This window comes from Mesoplodon mirus (assembly GCF_964341445.2).
Source record: "Mesoplodon mirus genome assembly, chromosome: 9".
NCBI classification, from domain to species: Eukaryota; Metazoa; Chordata; class Mammalia; order Artiodactyla; family Ziphiidae; genus Mesoplodon; species Mesoplodon mirus.
The window spans coordinates 106,816,018-106,831,904 of record NC_138985.1 but is presented as its reverse complement, the minus strand read 5'-3'; the positions used below and the strand labels follow the sequence as shown (position 1 = coordinate 106,831,904).

Sequence of the window (15,887 nt, the reverse complement as noted above, 5' to 3'; positions counted from 1 at the left end):
CCTGACTTCAGACTATACTACAAAGCTACAGTAATCAAGACAATATGGTACTGGCACAAAAACAGAAATATAGATCAATGGAACAGGACAGAAAGCCCAGAGATAAACCCACACACCTATGGTCAACTAATCTATGACAAAAGAAGCAAGGATATACAATGGAGAAAAGACAGTGTCTTCAATACGTGGTGCTGGGAAAACTGGACAGCTACATGTAAAAGAATGAAATTAGAACACTCCCTAACACCATACACAACAATAAACTCAAAATGGATTAAAGACCTCAATGTAAGACCAGACACTATAAAACTCTTAGAGGAAAACATAGGCAGAACACTCTATGACATAAATTGCAGCAAGATCTTTTTTGACCCACCTCCTAGAGAAATGGAAATAAAAACAAAAATAAACAAATGGGACCTAATGAAATTTAAAAGCTTTTGCACAGAAAAGGAAACCATAAACAAGGTGAAAAGACAACACTCAGAATGGGAAAAAATATTTGCAAACGAATCAATGGACAAAGGATTAATCTCCAAGATCTATGAACAGCTCACACAGCTCAATATCAAAGAAACAAACAACCCAATCAAAAAATGGGCAGAAGACCTAAATAGACATTTCTCCAAAGAAGACATACAGATGGCCAAAAGGTACATGAAAAGATGCTCAATATCACTAATTATTAAAGAAATGCAAATCAAAGCTACAATGATGTATCACCTCACACTGGTCAGAATGGCCATCATCAAAAAATCTACAAACAATAAATGCTGGAGAGGGTGTGGAGAAAAGGGAACCCTCTTGCACTCTTGGTGGGAATGTAAATTGATACAGTCACTATGGAGAACAGTAGGGAGGTTCCTTAAAAAACTAAAAATAGAACTACCATACGACCCAGCAATCCCACTACTTGGCATACACCCTGAGAAAACCATAACTCAAAAAGAGTCATGTACCACAATGTTCATTGCAGCACTATTTACAATAGCCAGGACAGGGAAGCAACCTAAGTGTCCATCGACAGATGAATGGATAAAAAAGATGTGGCACATATATACAATGGAATATTACTCAGCCATAAAAAGAAACGAAATTGAGTTATTTGTAGTGAGGCGGATGGACTTAGAATCTGTCATACGGAGTGAAGTAAGTCAAAAAGAGAAAAACAAATACCGTATGCTAACACATATATATAGAATCTAAAGAAAAATTGGTTCTGAGGAAACTAGGGGCAGGACAGGAATAAATATGTAGACCTAGAGAATGGACTTGAGGACATGGGGAGGGGGAAGGGTAAGCTGGGATGAAATGAGAGAGTGGCATTGACTTATACATACTACCAAATGTAAAACAGATAGCTAGTGGGAAGCAGCTGCATAACACAGTGAGATCAGCTCGGTGCTTTGTGACCACCTAGAGGGGTGGGATAGGGAGGGTGGGAGGGAGATGCAAGAGGGAAGGGATATGGGCATATAAGTATACATATATATATCTGATTCACTTTGATTGTACTCCAATAAAGATGTTAAAAAAAAAAGACACACGCACCCCAATGTTCACTGCAGCACTATTTACAATAGCCAAGTCATGGAAGCAACCTAAATGTCCATCGACAGACGAATGGATAAAGAAGATCTGGTTCATATATACAGTGGAATATCACTCAGCCATAAAAAAGAATGAAATTGGGTCATTTGTAGAGACATGGATAGATCTAGAGACTGTCATACAGAGTGAAGTAAGTCAGAAAGGGAAAAACAAATATTGTATATTAATGCATATATGTGGAATCTAGAAAAATGGTATGGATGAACCGGTTTGCAAGGCAGAAACAGAGACACAGATGTAGAGAACAAATGTATGGACACCAAGGGGGGAAAGGGGAGGGGTGGGATGAATTGGGAGATTGGGATTGACATATATACACCACTATGTATAAAATAGATAACTAATAAGGACCTACTGTATAGCACAGGGAACTCCACTTCACTGTACAGTAGAAACTAACATAGCATTGTAAGACAACTATACCCCAATTTAAAAAAAAAGAAAACATACTGTCAAAAAGCATTATTTGAATAACATTAATAAAAGGAAATGTGTATTAGTAATAAAAATATCATACCCTGTTCAACCAATGAAGGAATTTATACAACATCAAGTAGTAAATAGTAATCAATTTTCACTGAGGGAATAAGGTAGGTCTGCATCATTTACATCTGACATTAGTTCAGTTCAGCAAACATTAATTGCATGCAGGGAGTCTGCTCATTAGTGGGATGCCAATGATGGCTAAGATGACTGTGTCTGCCCGGTCCCCCCAATATCTTACAGTCTGCTACATTTTGGAATATTTTGATGAATATTCCACTAGAAATATTTACATAGTGTAAAAGGAGTAAAGAAAAAATGATGTGCTTCATTCTGGAAATTCAGAGAAATCTTCTTGTTGGAAATTGCATCTCAAGTGAATCTTGGAGGATAAGACAATTTGGTCAGAAGAATGATGGGGAGGGTACCGCAGTTGGGGAGGATATCTAGGATGAACACATGTTATGGAAGCAGGTCATGTATTTGGAAATACGGATAGTTTGTATTAGTGGAGCATAAAGTACAACATCGAAATGATAGGACATTAAGGCAGCAGAGGTAATCGGAAGGGCACTATATTTCAAGCTAACAACTTGGATTTTATAGGCAAATGTAGGATCATAAAGTATTTTAAGCACAGGCGTGATATGATCTGATTTGCATATTAGATTTTAAATTAGCAAAATACTTTACAGATAGAATTCGACAAATGCTAATGGATTGATGAATCTGTGTCACAATATATTGATGCTCAAGCAACATACAAATCTTTTACTTCACATATGTGTGTGTGATGAACACAAAACACAATAATACAAGTATTATGCAAAATGAAATATCTAATGTAAATAGGAAAACATGGGTTGACATTCAGAAGTGTTTTTATTTTTCTGCCCAGCTAAACTGATCTACACAGAAATTCTTACCAATTTTAATGAATAAATGTTGCACTGGATTGCATAATGTTTCCCCCAAATTCATAATCACCCAGCAACTCAAAATGTGGCCTTATTTGGAAATAGGGTCTTTGCAGATGTAATTAGTTCCTTTAAGATGAGGTCATACTGAATTACAGTAGATCCTAAATCCAATGACTGGTGTCCTTGTAAAAAGGTCATGTGAAGACACAGAGACAGACACACAGAGGGAAGACGGCACGTGAAGGCAGAGGCAGGCATTGGAATGATGTGGCAACACTGGTCAGGGAACACCAAGAACTGGTAGCAACCATCAGATGCTAGAGGAGAGGCATGGGATGGTTCCTCTCTCTGAGCCTCCAGAAGGAACCAACTCTGCTAACACCTTAATTTCAGACTTATGCTCTCTAGAAACATGAGAGAATAAATCTCTGTTGTTTTAAGCTACACAGTTTGTGGTATTTTGTTACGACAGCCCTGGGAACCTAATATACATACACCTGGCAGCATCTCTTGCCTAGGCAGCACGGGAGCTATGGCAGTTAGTCTGTGGTCCTTAGGAGGGAATATTCCCATTGGCACAGCATGAAAAGGACAAAACACTGTCCTCCTTCTAAGTGTACCTGGCACCTCTTGATCTATTTTCCCCCCTGGCTGGCACTTATTTTCCACCAGGATTTGCATTGGGTAACATATATATATATATATATATATATATATATATATATATATATATATATATATATATATATATATAGGCTTTATTAATTATTCATCCAAATTGAAAGCGCATATAAAAATTACCTTGGTTTGTGTGTATCCTGGTTTGCCAAGGCGCTGACCTTACTTGTATGAAGACTCTGGTTAAAAGCTAATTTAGTATTTGTCATCAGAAAATGCTCACTGCTTTAATCAATGCACCATGTAGGGACTTTGTAAGGTGCATGTTTGAGTGCTTCAGACATAAATGATTTTTTAAAGTTATTAGACTGAGACCTCTCCCTTCTGCTTCATGCAGTCCCTTTGGTACAGAGTAAGAAGATTAGCATCAGTGCTTTGGGAGGAAGCTTACTGAGTCAGAAGACATTGGGAATATCATTAAGTTTTAAAAATAACAGCATGCACTTATTTCAACTAAACTTGAGGGAGAACCAAATGTAGAGGGAGCAGAATGATTTTAAATGAGTCTAAATTCATTGAAATTGGAATTCATATTATCATCAAGACAAGTCAGGAAACAAAAACAGCAGAAGCCCTAAAGGCTTAAAAGCAGTGGCCTGGAAATAAAGTTCTCCCTCCACCTGGAAAAGAGTGAACTTCTTATTTTCAACCTTGAGAAGCATCTAACTTCTCAGATGACAGAGTAACCATGGAAGGACTGCAGAGAAGAAAGATGACAAATACAAGAGGAATTACAGTAGGTACGCACTCCCGCAGAAGCAGCCTCATACTGATGTTTTTCCTTCTCTAGTTCTTCTGGCAAACTTTGAAGTACAAACCCATTCCTTAACCTGCAGGTATAAGACAGATCTCAGACAAACCCCCTAAAGGGTTTCTAAAAAGATGAGAGAATTCATTTCTTTTCCCTAGGAGTGATCAAAGCCTAGTATCTCCTTGCTGGACCCTGGAATACACAGGATTGCTGTTATTAAGGGGGCAAAAGGGGAGTGTATCTGAGGGACACTTCCCCTCTCAAAGATCCGTGATTCCCTTCCCACTGAAAACTCAAACAAAGCCCTTGAGGCAGTAGCTCACTAAATGGAAAAAAAAAAAAAAAGAAATAGAAGGCCACCTTCTACGAGGCCACTCGAGTCTGAATTCCAGTGTAGGTAAGTTTAAATCATCGATTAACTTTGGAAAAGTTGTCCATAACAAATATGTTTAACACATCTTTTTCTTATTATAAACATGTATATTTTTCTTGTAAAAGACATAAGTATATTTTGCATTCTTCATACATAGATATATGAAAAATAATGGGATCTGGACATTGGTTAGGAAAATGACCTGGTTAGAGGAATGACCAGTCATAAATTTTTGATAGTACAGACAGCTTCCATGATGATTAAATTATTGTTTTCCAAACTAAGAAAAAAAAATTAGACTGCTATTTAAAAAAAATAAATGTTTGAAAAAGGACAAAGGAGAAAACTAAGAAGCAGATGTTTTGGTTCTTATACTCTGTACCATCCAATATGGGAGCCAGTAGTCATGCTACTTAAATTCAAATTCAAATGAATGAAAATTAAACACAGCTTAGTTCTCAGTTGTCTTAGCTACATTTCAAGTGCTCAGTAACCACATGTGGCTAGTGGCTGGAGCAGATCTAGAACACTGACATCTTTGTATAAAGTTTTATCTTACTTTATGTTGCCAATTTATCATTTACTCTACTGGCGTCTATTGGTATAAAGGTTAATCCAGTTTCCCAAAGTGTAGGATTATATTCCCCCCAGAGAGGTTTGTAAACTAGAAAAGTCAGCATCCTATTTAGCTTCAAGCATTTTTCCTTCATGTCTTGTGACTGCCAAGGCCCAGGCTTGATGGGAAATCTCATGATAGCACTAACTCAACATTTTACAAAGCTACTTGAAATGATTATAGAACACATCATCATACTTTAAACCACACATGTACCAAAATGTTCATTGCAGCTCTATTTACAATAGCCCGGAGATGGAAACAACCTAAGTGTCCATCATCGGATGAATGGATAAAGAACATGTGGCACATATATACAATGGAATATTACTCAGCCATAAAAAGAAACGAAGTTGAGCTATTTGTAATGAGGTGGATAGATCTAGAGTCTGTCATACAGAGTGAACTAAGTCAGAAAGAGAAAGACAAATAACGTATGCTAACACATGTATATGGAATTTAAGAAAAAAAAAAGGTCATGAAGAACCTAGGGGTAAGACAGGAATAAAGACACAGACCTACTAGAGAATGGACTTGAGGATATGGGGAGGGGGAAGGGTAAGCTGTGACAAAGTGAGAGAGAGGCATGGACATATATACACTACCAAATGTAAGGTAGATAGCTAGTGGGAAGCAGCCGCATAGCACAGGGAGATCAGCTCGGTGGTTTGTGACCACCTAGAGGGGTGGGATAGGGAGGGTGGGAGGGAGGGAGACGCAAGAGGGAAAAGATATGGGAATATATGTATATGTAGAGCTGATTCACTTTGTTATAAAGCAGAAACTAACACACCATTGTAAAGCAATTATACTCCAATAAAGATGTAAAAAAAAAAAAAGAGTCAACAGACCATGTGCCTTTTGACAAGCTGCTTTCGCCCTTCACTGTGGATTCTCAAGTAACTTTATGGACAGTGCTGGTTTTAAAATGGCTATTTTTAAGGAAAGCCATCTCAAAAATAACATGCATGTCTATATAGCATAATGAGAATGAAAAAAAAAAAAGACAGGGTTGGCTTTAAAAACTACTCAGTTAGAAAAACAGATAAATAGAAGACAATTCAACAGAAGTATGGGCACAGTTCTTGAACAAACCCTTCAAAAAGAGGGTATACAAATTACAGTAAGCATAACCTCCTCAAAAATCAGGAAAATGTTCACTAACACTAAACTGCATATAATGAACAAACACCAGAATGGCTAAAACTTTCAAACGTTCATTTCTAAATGTCTGAATTTGTGGCGCAACTAGGAACCCTAGTACGTTGGTTTTGACAGTCTAAATTGATAAAACCACTTTAGGAAATTTTTCCCATTATTAACAAAGTTAATCATACAGGGCTTCCCTGGTGGCGCACTGGTTGAGAGTCCGCCTGCCGATGCAGGGGACACGGGTTCGTGGCCCGGTTCGGGAGGATCCCACATGCCGTGGAGTGGCTGGGCCCGTGAGCCATGGCCGCTGAGCCTGCGCGTCCAGAGCCTGTGCTCCGCAATGGGAGAGGCCACAACAGTGAGAAGCCCGCGTACCGCAAAACAAACAAACAAACAAACAAAAACCATGTATCCTAATTTGGTATTACCCATTCCTACCTCTATACCTATGAAAAACGTTCATAGCAATTCTACTGAAATAACCAAAAACTGGAAACAACTCAATGTTTATCAACACGAAATGAATACATAATTGTAGAATAGGCATGCAATAGAATAATATTATTCATGAAAATAAACAAATACCTCAAATAACAACATGGGTAATTTCACAAATATTTTGAACAAAAGAAGTCAGAGGGGAAATAATGTATATTTTATCATTTCATTTGTATGAGATTTTAAAATTAAAAAAACGACCCTAATCTATGGGGATAAAAACCAGGTGAATATTTACCTTTAAGAAGTAGTAGTTACTGGGAGGGGGGCTTGATGGGTGCTTCTGAGGTGTCAATATAATTGACTTATCAACCTGATGAAGGTCACATGGGGTTCACTTTTTTAGAATTTAGAAGCAGGAAAACAGGAGTGGTGGTGAGCTCTTGTCATACCACCAGGATGTCTGGTTTCCCTTTCAGCTCTGTCACTTAGGCTGTGTGCCTTTGGGAAAATTTTAACCCTCATTATTTGTATCCTAATAAATACTACTACTGGATTAATTGCTCCACTTTCTCTCTTACCATGTTTTTCTTATTTACTGTCATAGTCTTAACATTTAGCATATTTCATGACCCATGGAAACTGCTCAATAAATAATGATTAATAAAATAAATTACATATATCATGTTTCCATGGAGAATATTACTTATTTTTCATTTACTGAAAACTGAACATGCTCCTTAGAAAATATGTCATGCAGACAAAAACATTTTGCTTTGGCCTTCCCACCACGATGCTGAAAGCTAGAAAAGGTATGAACACAGAGTTCTGTGCCCATGAATACCCAGACCACATAGTAGAAAGGCTCCCAGTTTCTGTTGAGGGTCATTTTCGGCTTCTGAAAAGTTATATCTTCTTCCTGAATATCTACATTCTCCTGAAGAACTAAATCTGTCTCTCTACTCATTATATTTGCTACTATAAAGTGACGACCAAATAAAAGAAACACCTATAGAATTTATTAAATGATCTCTTTGGCCCTTTTTTAGTAACCATCCCAGTTTTCACATAACAGTATTGCCCATGAATAAATATGATTTGGTCATCATTACAGGTACTAAATGCATACAAAGGTGAAAGCTTTATATACTTTTTATTATAAACTAAAAAATGTTTGGTTAATTTTTAAAAGCTTGCCCAATAGGACATTTGCATTTTCTGATTACAGTTAAGCTTTTGTTGCTATGGGTCTACAGGAAGGGGTAGGGGAGAGTCTAATAGGAAACTCCTTGCGTGAAGCTGATCTCCTGATTCCCTGCCCTATCTGGATCCAGCATCCCTCCTCCCCCAGCAATTAGAACAGGAAGAAAAACTTCCCAGGAGGAGATGACTATTTTACCAGATACTTCATATTCTAAAGCTAGTGTCTGGGGGAATTCCCTGGCGGTCCAGTGGTTAGAACTCAGTGCTTTCATTGCTAAGGGCGCATGTTCAATCCCTGGTTGGGGAATTAAGATCCTGCAAGCCGTGAGGCGCAGCCGCATAAAATAAAGCCAGTGTTTGCAGACTGAATGTGTAGTACCTAGTGGCCTCAAAAAGCGTCAAATAATCTTTAAAGTAATTCTGTGTTAGTACTGCCTTCACAGAAGCAAATAAGATCCATCTTCTCCAGAAGAAGCCACCATCAACCTTCACCTAAAAGAAGTTCCACAGATAAAGTTTTGAAGAAACTGAGGTCACAGTTCAAGAAGATGGATGAGCTAAAGTTAAGGACAAGAAGGATAGGCAGATAAGAATGCTAAGAAGAAGCAGGAAGAAAGGAAAGAATTAAGAGGAGGAGGAGGGAGAGGAGGAGAAAACAAGCACCACCAGCAAAACCGGCTGAAACAACAGAGCAGAATGACAATCCCTAAAACTCCATATATTGGAATCATTAGACATAGATATAGTGTATTTAAAAAATACAAAAGGGTAATCAAAAACACGATTAAAGGAAAAGAAACTTTTTAGGTGACTGAGTAAGTTTTTAAAAGGAACCAATAAAACTTTAAGACATACAAAATATAATTGACCTTAAAACTCAGTGGTTGGCTTTAAAATAACAAAAGGTATATATAATTAAAGATAACCAGAAGGAAGCTCTTAAGACTGTTTTCAAATCCATCACCGAGTCAAAAAGATGAATAAGAGTGTAAGTTTCTGTTTTTTAAATATTTCATAAGACTTCAAGCAACTTTATGAATAAGCTTTGCTGTTTTAGTCTACTGAACAGAAATCATTTCCCAAGTCCTCTACTTAAGGTGTCCTTAAGATATTCTTATATGTGTGTTTGTGTCAAAATGTAAATATATATTTATAACGTACAAACAACCTTATATATCATTTATATAAAGAAACATTGCAATTTACTGTCAGAGAAAGCAACTAATATTCAATAATTCAAAATAACAAAATGACTAATTAAATGAAGATGACAAAATCCACCACAAATTTCGACAGTACGGTACTCACAGTAAGAGCAGCCGTAGACCTCAATTCTGAGCCCGATGCGGCCTTCTCCGTTCCAATCCAGAGGCACGAGGCGCACGTAGCGGGCGATTACTGGATGCTGTAAATCATGCCGAACCACACTATCGGAGTTGACGTTGCCAGGAAATGCCTGAAAAAGAAACGGGATTCGAAAATTAGGGGAAAATACTTTAGAAACAACCATGTTCTCTATGTCCTGCAATAAACATAAGTTTTCTTATCCAGTGAGGGATTTCATATTCTCTAAACCATAAACAATTTGAAAAAAGCTTCTATATGTTCTTTATTTGAAAACAAGTCCAATTTTAAATGGGAACGAGGCCAAAGTTTCCATGGGTCCTTTCATATGTGGACATGCACATATATGTTAAAAGAATGAAACACTGTGGCACGCACTGTAGTATCCAGTAAACATTTAAATTACGAGTTCTATTATTTCACATTTAAACTACACAATAAGCAATTTTTCACAGAATCCAACTGTATTTCTTGCTTTTTAAAAATCTCCTCTATGTTACCTTCCCAGGCTATCATTACAAATTTGAAAATTTTTTCAACATCAGCTCGGTAAAAAGAGCAATTGAATATGTTGTGCAGAGGCTGGGCACTTCTACCTTTTATTAGCATGAATATATATGAGTGGATCAGAAACATGTTGATTTCATTTTTCTTATTTATAGAAGATTCTGTCAAGAATCATTTGCCATGAATCTTTTTTTATGTTGAAAGTTCATATTGTCTATATTTTCTCAGCAGAGAACAAATGGATTTTCTTTGGGCATGGCTATCATTCATCAGCAAACATTTATAAAACATTTACTGCATAATAAGTATAAAGCAAGATAATATGGGGGGCACAGGGATAGGGAAAGCCATAGATGCCACACTCAAAAAGAATCTAATAAGAATTTAATAATAGGAAAAATGTCAGTATAAAATTACAATTTAAAGCAAGGACGATTTAAATCAAGAGACCATGATATTTTAGAGTATGTCAAATAAATGAGAAGTATATGTGTGAACTGTTTTAAACATGAGCCGCTTAATTTCATATACACATTCTAGCTGTCCCTACCTTAGATAACTTTAGTTTTTGGAAAGCTATATTCTACATGAGATCCTCTTTTATATTTGTTTAAATAATCTCCTAAACATTGAAATAAAAATTTTAAAAAGAACACTGGGGCTTCCCTGGTGGCGCAGTGGTTGAGAGTCCGCCTGCCGATGCAGGGGACACGGGTTCGTGCCCCGATCCCGGAAGATCCCACATGCCGCGGAGCGGCTGGGCCCGCGAGCCATGGCCGCGGAGCCTGTGTGTCCGGAGCCTGTGCTCCGCAACGGGAGAGGCCACAGCAGTGAGAGGCCCGCGTACAGCAAAAAAAAAAAAAAAAAAAAAAGAACACTGAACTTTTTTAGTCACGAAAAGATACAACATAAACACTATATTACATTGCTATTCTGTTATATTCTTGACCTAAGGTTTTGAATTTGCTTCTATATAAAATCATGAGTTTCATCTTTTTGAAATAGCTCTTTTATAACAACTTTTAAGAGTTATAAAATTAATAAGAGACAAGTAAAGATGCTTTTAATAAAAAAGTACGTAGCAGCTTTGAAACAGAAGGCTCTGGTTTAATTGCACACAAATATCACAAAGGTATACTTGTGGTATAAAGTTGGTTACCCAGCGCTCATTCTCCAGTCATACTCCTGGCCTCCAAAATACAAAATGTATAGTGTAAGACCTAGTAATTCAGGGAGCACACTGAAATATTTCCTCAAGATTTAAACTATTTTATAGAACATAAGATGGTTCCAACAATCTGCATCGTGGGTAATAGTCTATAACGTACAATTTCATGCTTTGGAAACTGGGATCCTTTTTAGTAATGATTTTTGTTGTGTTCTCCTTGGTTTTCCTCAAGCTACATACTACCACTGCCTTTTCAAAATAGCCACACCCACTTCAATCCTTCATTGGACAAAACCATTTGAGCTTCAGGTCTTAAATTTCATCACTTAAGTAGACATCTTCTTTGCATCTTGTTGACAACATTTGATTAAGGAAAATAGTAAAAAGTTTTTTTTTTTCTTTTTAGGTATTTTTCTAACCAGCTTTTAGTCTTACAAAGAAGCCACAAATCTAACTATTTTATTAAACCATGGCTGAATTTTAATATCACTATTGGTTGTTCTGTCTTCAAAAGCAATATCAATGAGAATCCTTGACTAAAATCACCTGAATTAAATCCTTGATGGCAGATAGGTTAATCTAAATATTATGTTTTTTAAAAAAATTATTTATTTAATTTATTTATTTTTGGCTGTGTTGGGTTTTCGTTGCTGTGCGGGCTTTCTCTAGTTGCAGTGAGCGGGGCCTACTCTCTATTGCAGTGCACAGGCTTCTCATTGCGGTGGCTTCTCATGTTGTGGAGCACGGGCTCTAGGTGCACAGGCTTCAGTAGTTGTGGCACACGGGCTCAGTAGTTGCGGCTCGCAGGCTCTAGAGCGCAGGCTCAGTAGTTGTGGCACACAAGCTTAGCTGCTCCACAGCATGTGGGATCCTCCCGGACCAGGGCTCGAACCCGTGTCCCCTGCATTGGCAGGCGGATTCTTAACCACTGTGTCACCAGGGAAGCCCTAAATATTATCTTAAATAATGTTCAACAAAAGCCACCAAACAATTTTAACTTAAGGATCAACTATATGCTTAACATGGTGCTAGGTGGTATATGAATATTAACAACAACAAAGACAGCAAGTAACTTTCTTGGAACACTGCTTCTGAGACATTTGTAGCCTTATGAGGCCTGAAAGAAGACAAATACTCCTCTGCGTTTCTCTACTCTCAGCGCTTTATTTCTGACACCAGATGTAGGGGTTTTCCCACACACCACACGATTCTTTATGGACACCAGCTGGCGTCCCATAATTAAACTTAATTCTAATACTATCTACCTGGAGATAGATTCAGATCCCACAGGTTAAGGGCTCAGTCCCACAAGATGACCCCCACTTCAGATGCCCATCTCAAGTCCAGTTTGTCACCTATGCTTCTGACAGACCATACGACAGAGGTTCCCACGACCACCTCCTTAGATTCAATCACTTGCTGCACAGCTCACAGGACTCAGGAAAACAGTTTACGTACTAGATTACCGGTTTATTATGAAGGATGTAACTCAGGAACAGCCAGATGGAAGGGGTGCATAGAGCAAGGTGGCTGCGAAGGGGTGCCGAGCCCTGTCCACATGTACCACCCTCCCGGCACCTACACTTACCAAGCTTTCTGAACTCCTGAACTTCTGGATTTTTATGGTGGCTGCAGGATGCAGGCATGATGATTAAGTCATTGGCCACTGGTGACTGAACTCAATCTCCTGCCCCTCTCTCCTTCCCAGAGGTCAGGATGAGGCTGCAAATTCCAACTCTCTAATCACACGGTTGGTTGCCCTGTTAACCAGCCCCATCTTACAGTTACCTAGGGGCTTTCCAAAAATCACCTCATTGACATGAACTCAGGTGTGGTTGAAAGGAACTTGTTATCCATAAAAAAGACCCATTTCAGCTTTATTGCACTTATCACTTAGGAGGTCCCAAGGGTTTTAGAAGCTGTGTGATAGAAAACATGGATCAAGACAGAAAAAATATATTTCTTATTATAAGTCATGATGTCACAGGCCTTACTGCAAAAGGCAGCATCAAAAGGAAGTACAGAAGTGCGTGGCATAGCTAGTAATTTCCATAGTACTTGGAATTCTATGAAAACTATGTAATCAGGAAAACTACAGAAAGAGATAGACCTCAGCTGGGTGGGAGGGCAGACTGGTGTGCAGGAGGTAGGAAGGGAGTAGGACACAGGAGAGAACAGGAAAAGGCCGGCATAAACAAGGAGCTCAGATCTAGGGCTAGAGATACCCAGAGTCAAGTTGTAATTGTGCTGAAATGTTGTTCTTTAGGGGTACCTTCTCCAGACCTCAGTTCTTTTCATTCCTTCTCCCTGTGTCTGTCCCCCCCAAAAAGATTTGACTAGCTTATCTGGAAACTCTACTTCAGAATTAAAATTGTGGACTCTGAAAACATGAATTAAGGTATATTCAGGAATAAGTCATAAGGACATAAGTCTGATTGGAAGGAAGTGTTTATATTGGAAAATCGTGAATGTTTTAACAAGTTCTGTCTGATTATGGATGAAAGAACGTAGCATACATTTCTTTTTTTTTAGATGACAGAATGAGAGCCATATTCAGGAGATCCCAGGTGGTGGGAGATCATCGTGGGGGCAGAAAGATTAGCAACAAACAGTTAAGAGTCGATGCCACATGGTGGTAAGGAAAAGTAAGAAAATAAGAGAGATACATTTCAAAAGAAGAAGTAACAACATTTTGAGAGAAGGGAGTAAGAGCAAAGATACAGAGCAACCTACTCCCAGGTATGAACATATTGGCATTGGTGACAGAAAGAGGGAAGGGGGGTAAGACAGTAGACATCCATTCCTTCCTTCCCCAGCAAACTCTGCTCTTTAAGTAACAGCAACCAGATTTTCTTTAAAATTTCTTTAAACATTATCCAGACTTCACTCTTAAACCACCTGATCCAGGAGAGGCAGATGCCTCTCTCTGACACCAGGGGTGGGCACCTAACTCAATGAGGCTCAATTTTAGCACTTCTGCTGGAATAATTCATTCATATATTCATTCATTGATCCATCCACTTATTCATTCACTCAGGAAATATCTGAGAGTCTTTTATGCACCAGATACTGTTCAAATCACTGGGGAGACAGGGGTGAACAATACAGAGTTTCAGTTCACATTTATATGATTAAAGTACATAGTATGGCAGTACAGAGTGGAACAGATAATAAATAAAATACAATTAATATATTTACAATAGCTAGGACATGGAAGCAACCTAAATGTCCATTGACAGAGGAATGGATAAAGAAGATATGTACAATGGACTATTACTCAGCCATAAAAAAGAATGAAATAATGCCATGTGCAGCAACATGGGCGGACCTAGAGATTGTCATACTGAGCAAGTAAGTCAGACAGAGAAAGAAAAATATCATATACTGCTTATATGTAGGATCCAAAAAAATGTACAAATAAACTTATTTACAAAACAGAAATAGAGTCACAGATGTAGGAAAGAAACTTATGGTTACCAGGGAGGTAAGGGGGGAGGGATAAATTGGGAGATTGGGATTGACATATACACACTACTATATAAAAGATAGATAACTGATAAGGACCTACTGTATAGCATAGGGAACTCTTCTCAACACTCTGTAATGACCTATATGAGAAAAGGATCTAAAAGAGTGGATATATGCATATATATAACTGATTCACTTTGCTGTACAGCAGAAACTAACAACATTTAAAATTAACTATACTCCAACAAAAATTTTAAAAAATAATATACAATGAATATGTATATATATTGAATATACTAAGTTATATAATATGTATATATTGTTATATATTACAGGCATGCCTCATTTTTCTGCTTCACAGATATTGTTTTGTTTTTTCTTTTTTTTTTTTACACATATTGAAGGTTTATGGCAACACTGACTGCAGCAAGTCTATTGGCACCATTTTTCCAACAGCCTTGCTCACTTTATGTCTCTGCGTCACATTTTGGTAATTCTTGTAATATTTCAAACTTTTTCATTATTATTATACTCGTCATGGTGATCTGTGATCAGTGATCTTTGATGTTACTACTACAATTGTTTTGGGGTGCCATGAACCATACCCACATAAGATAGTGAACTTAATCTAGAAATGTTGTGTGTGTTCTGACTGCCCCACTGACTGGCCATTCCTCCATCTCTTTTCCTCTCTTTGGGCCTCCTGATTCCCTGAGATAGAGCAATACTGAAATCAGGCCAACTCATAAATCTAAGTGTTTAAATGAAAGGAAGAGTCAATTGATGCAGCAAACTTCATCGTTGACCTATTTTAAGAAAGTGTCACGGCCGCCCCAGCCTTCAACGATCACCACCCTGATCAGTCAGCAGACGTCCACGTGGAGGCAAGACCCTCCACCAGCAAAAAGATGGCAACTCCCTGAGGGCTCAGATGACGGCTCACATTTTTTAGCAATGAAGTATTTTTAAATTAAGATATGCCCACTGTTTTTAGACATAATGGTATTGCATACTAAATAGACCACAGTATAGTATAAACATAACTTCTACACTGCTTTACTGGGAAACCAAAAATGTCATGTGACTCACTGTATTGCGATATTCTCTTTATTGTGGCGATCTGGAACTGAACACACAATATCTCCCAGGTATGCTTTTATATATATATATATATA

The 15,887-nt window shown here is 37.9% G+C and overlaps 1 protein-coding gene across 1 annotated transcript in view; it reads right to left on the bottom strand.

The window, feature by feature from the left end:
• LOC309810307 (contactin-associated protein-like 2) overlaps positions 1-15,887 on the bottom strand; it is a gene marked incomplete at both ends in the record, with an annotated part of 946,489 nt that overhangs the window by 81,950 nt on the left and 848,652 nt on the right. Inside the window, one exon of the mRNA XM_082632267.1 lies at positions 9,534-9,681. Coding sequence (XP_082488393.1) covers positions 9,534-9,681 — 148 coding nt within the window. The remainder of the gene's footprint in view (positions 1-9,533; positions 9,682-15,887) is intronic.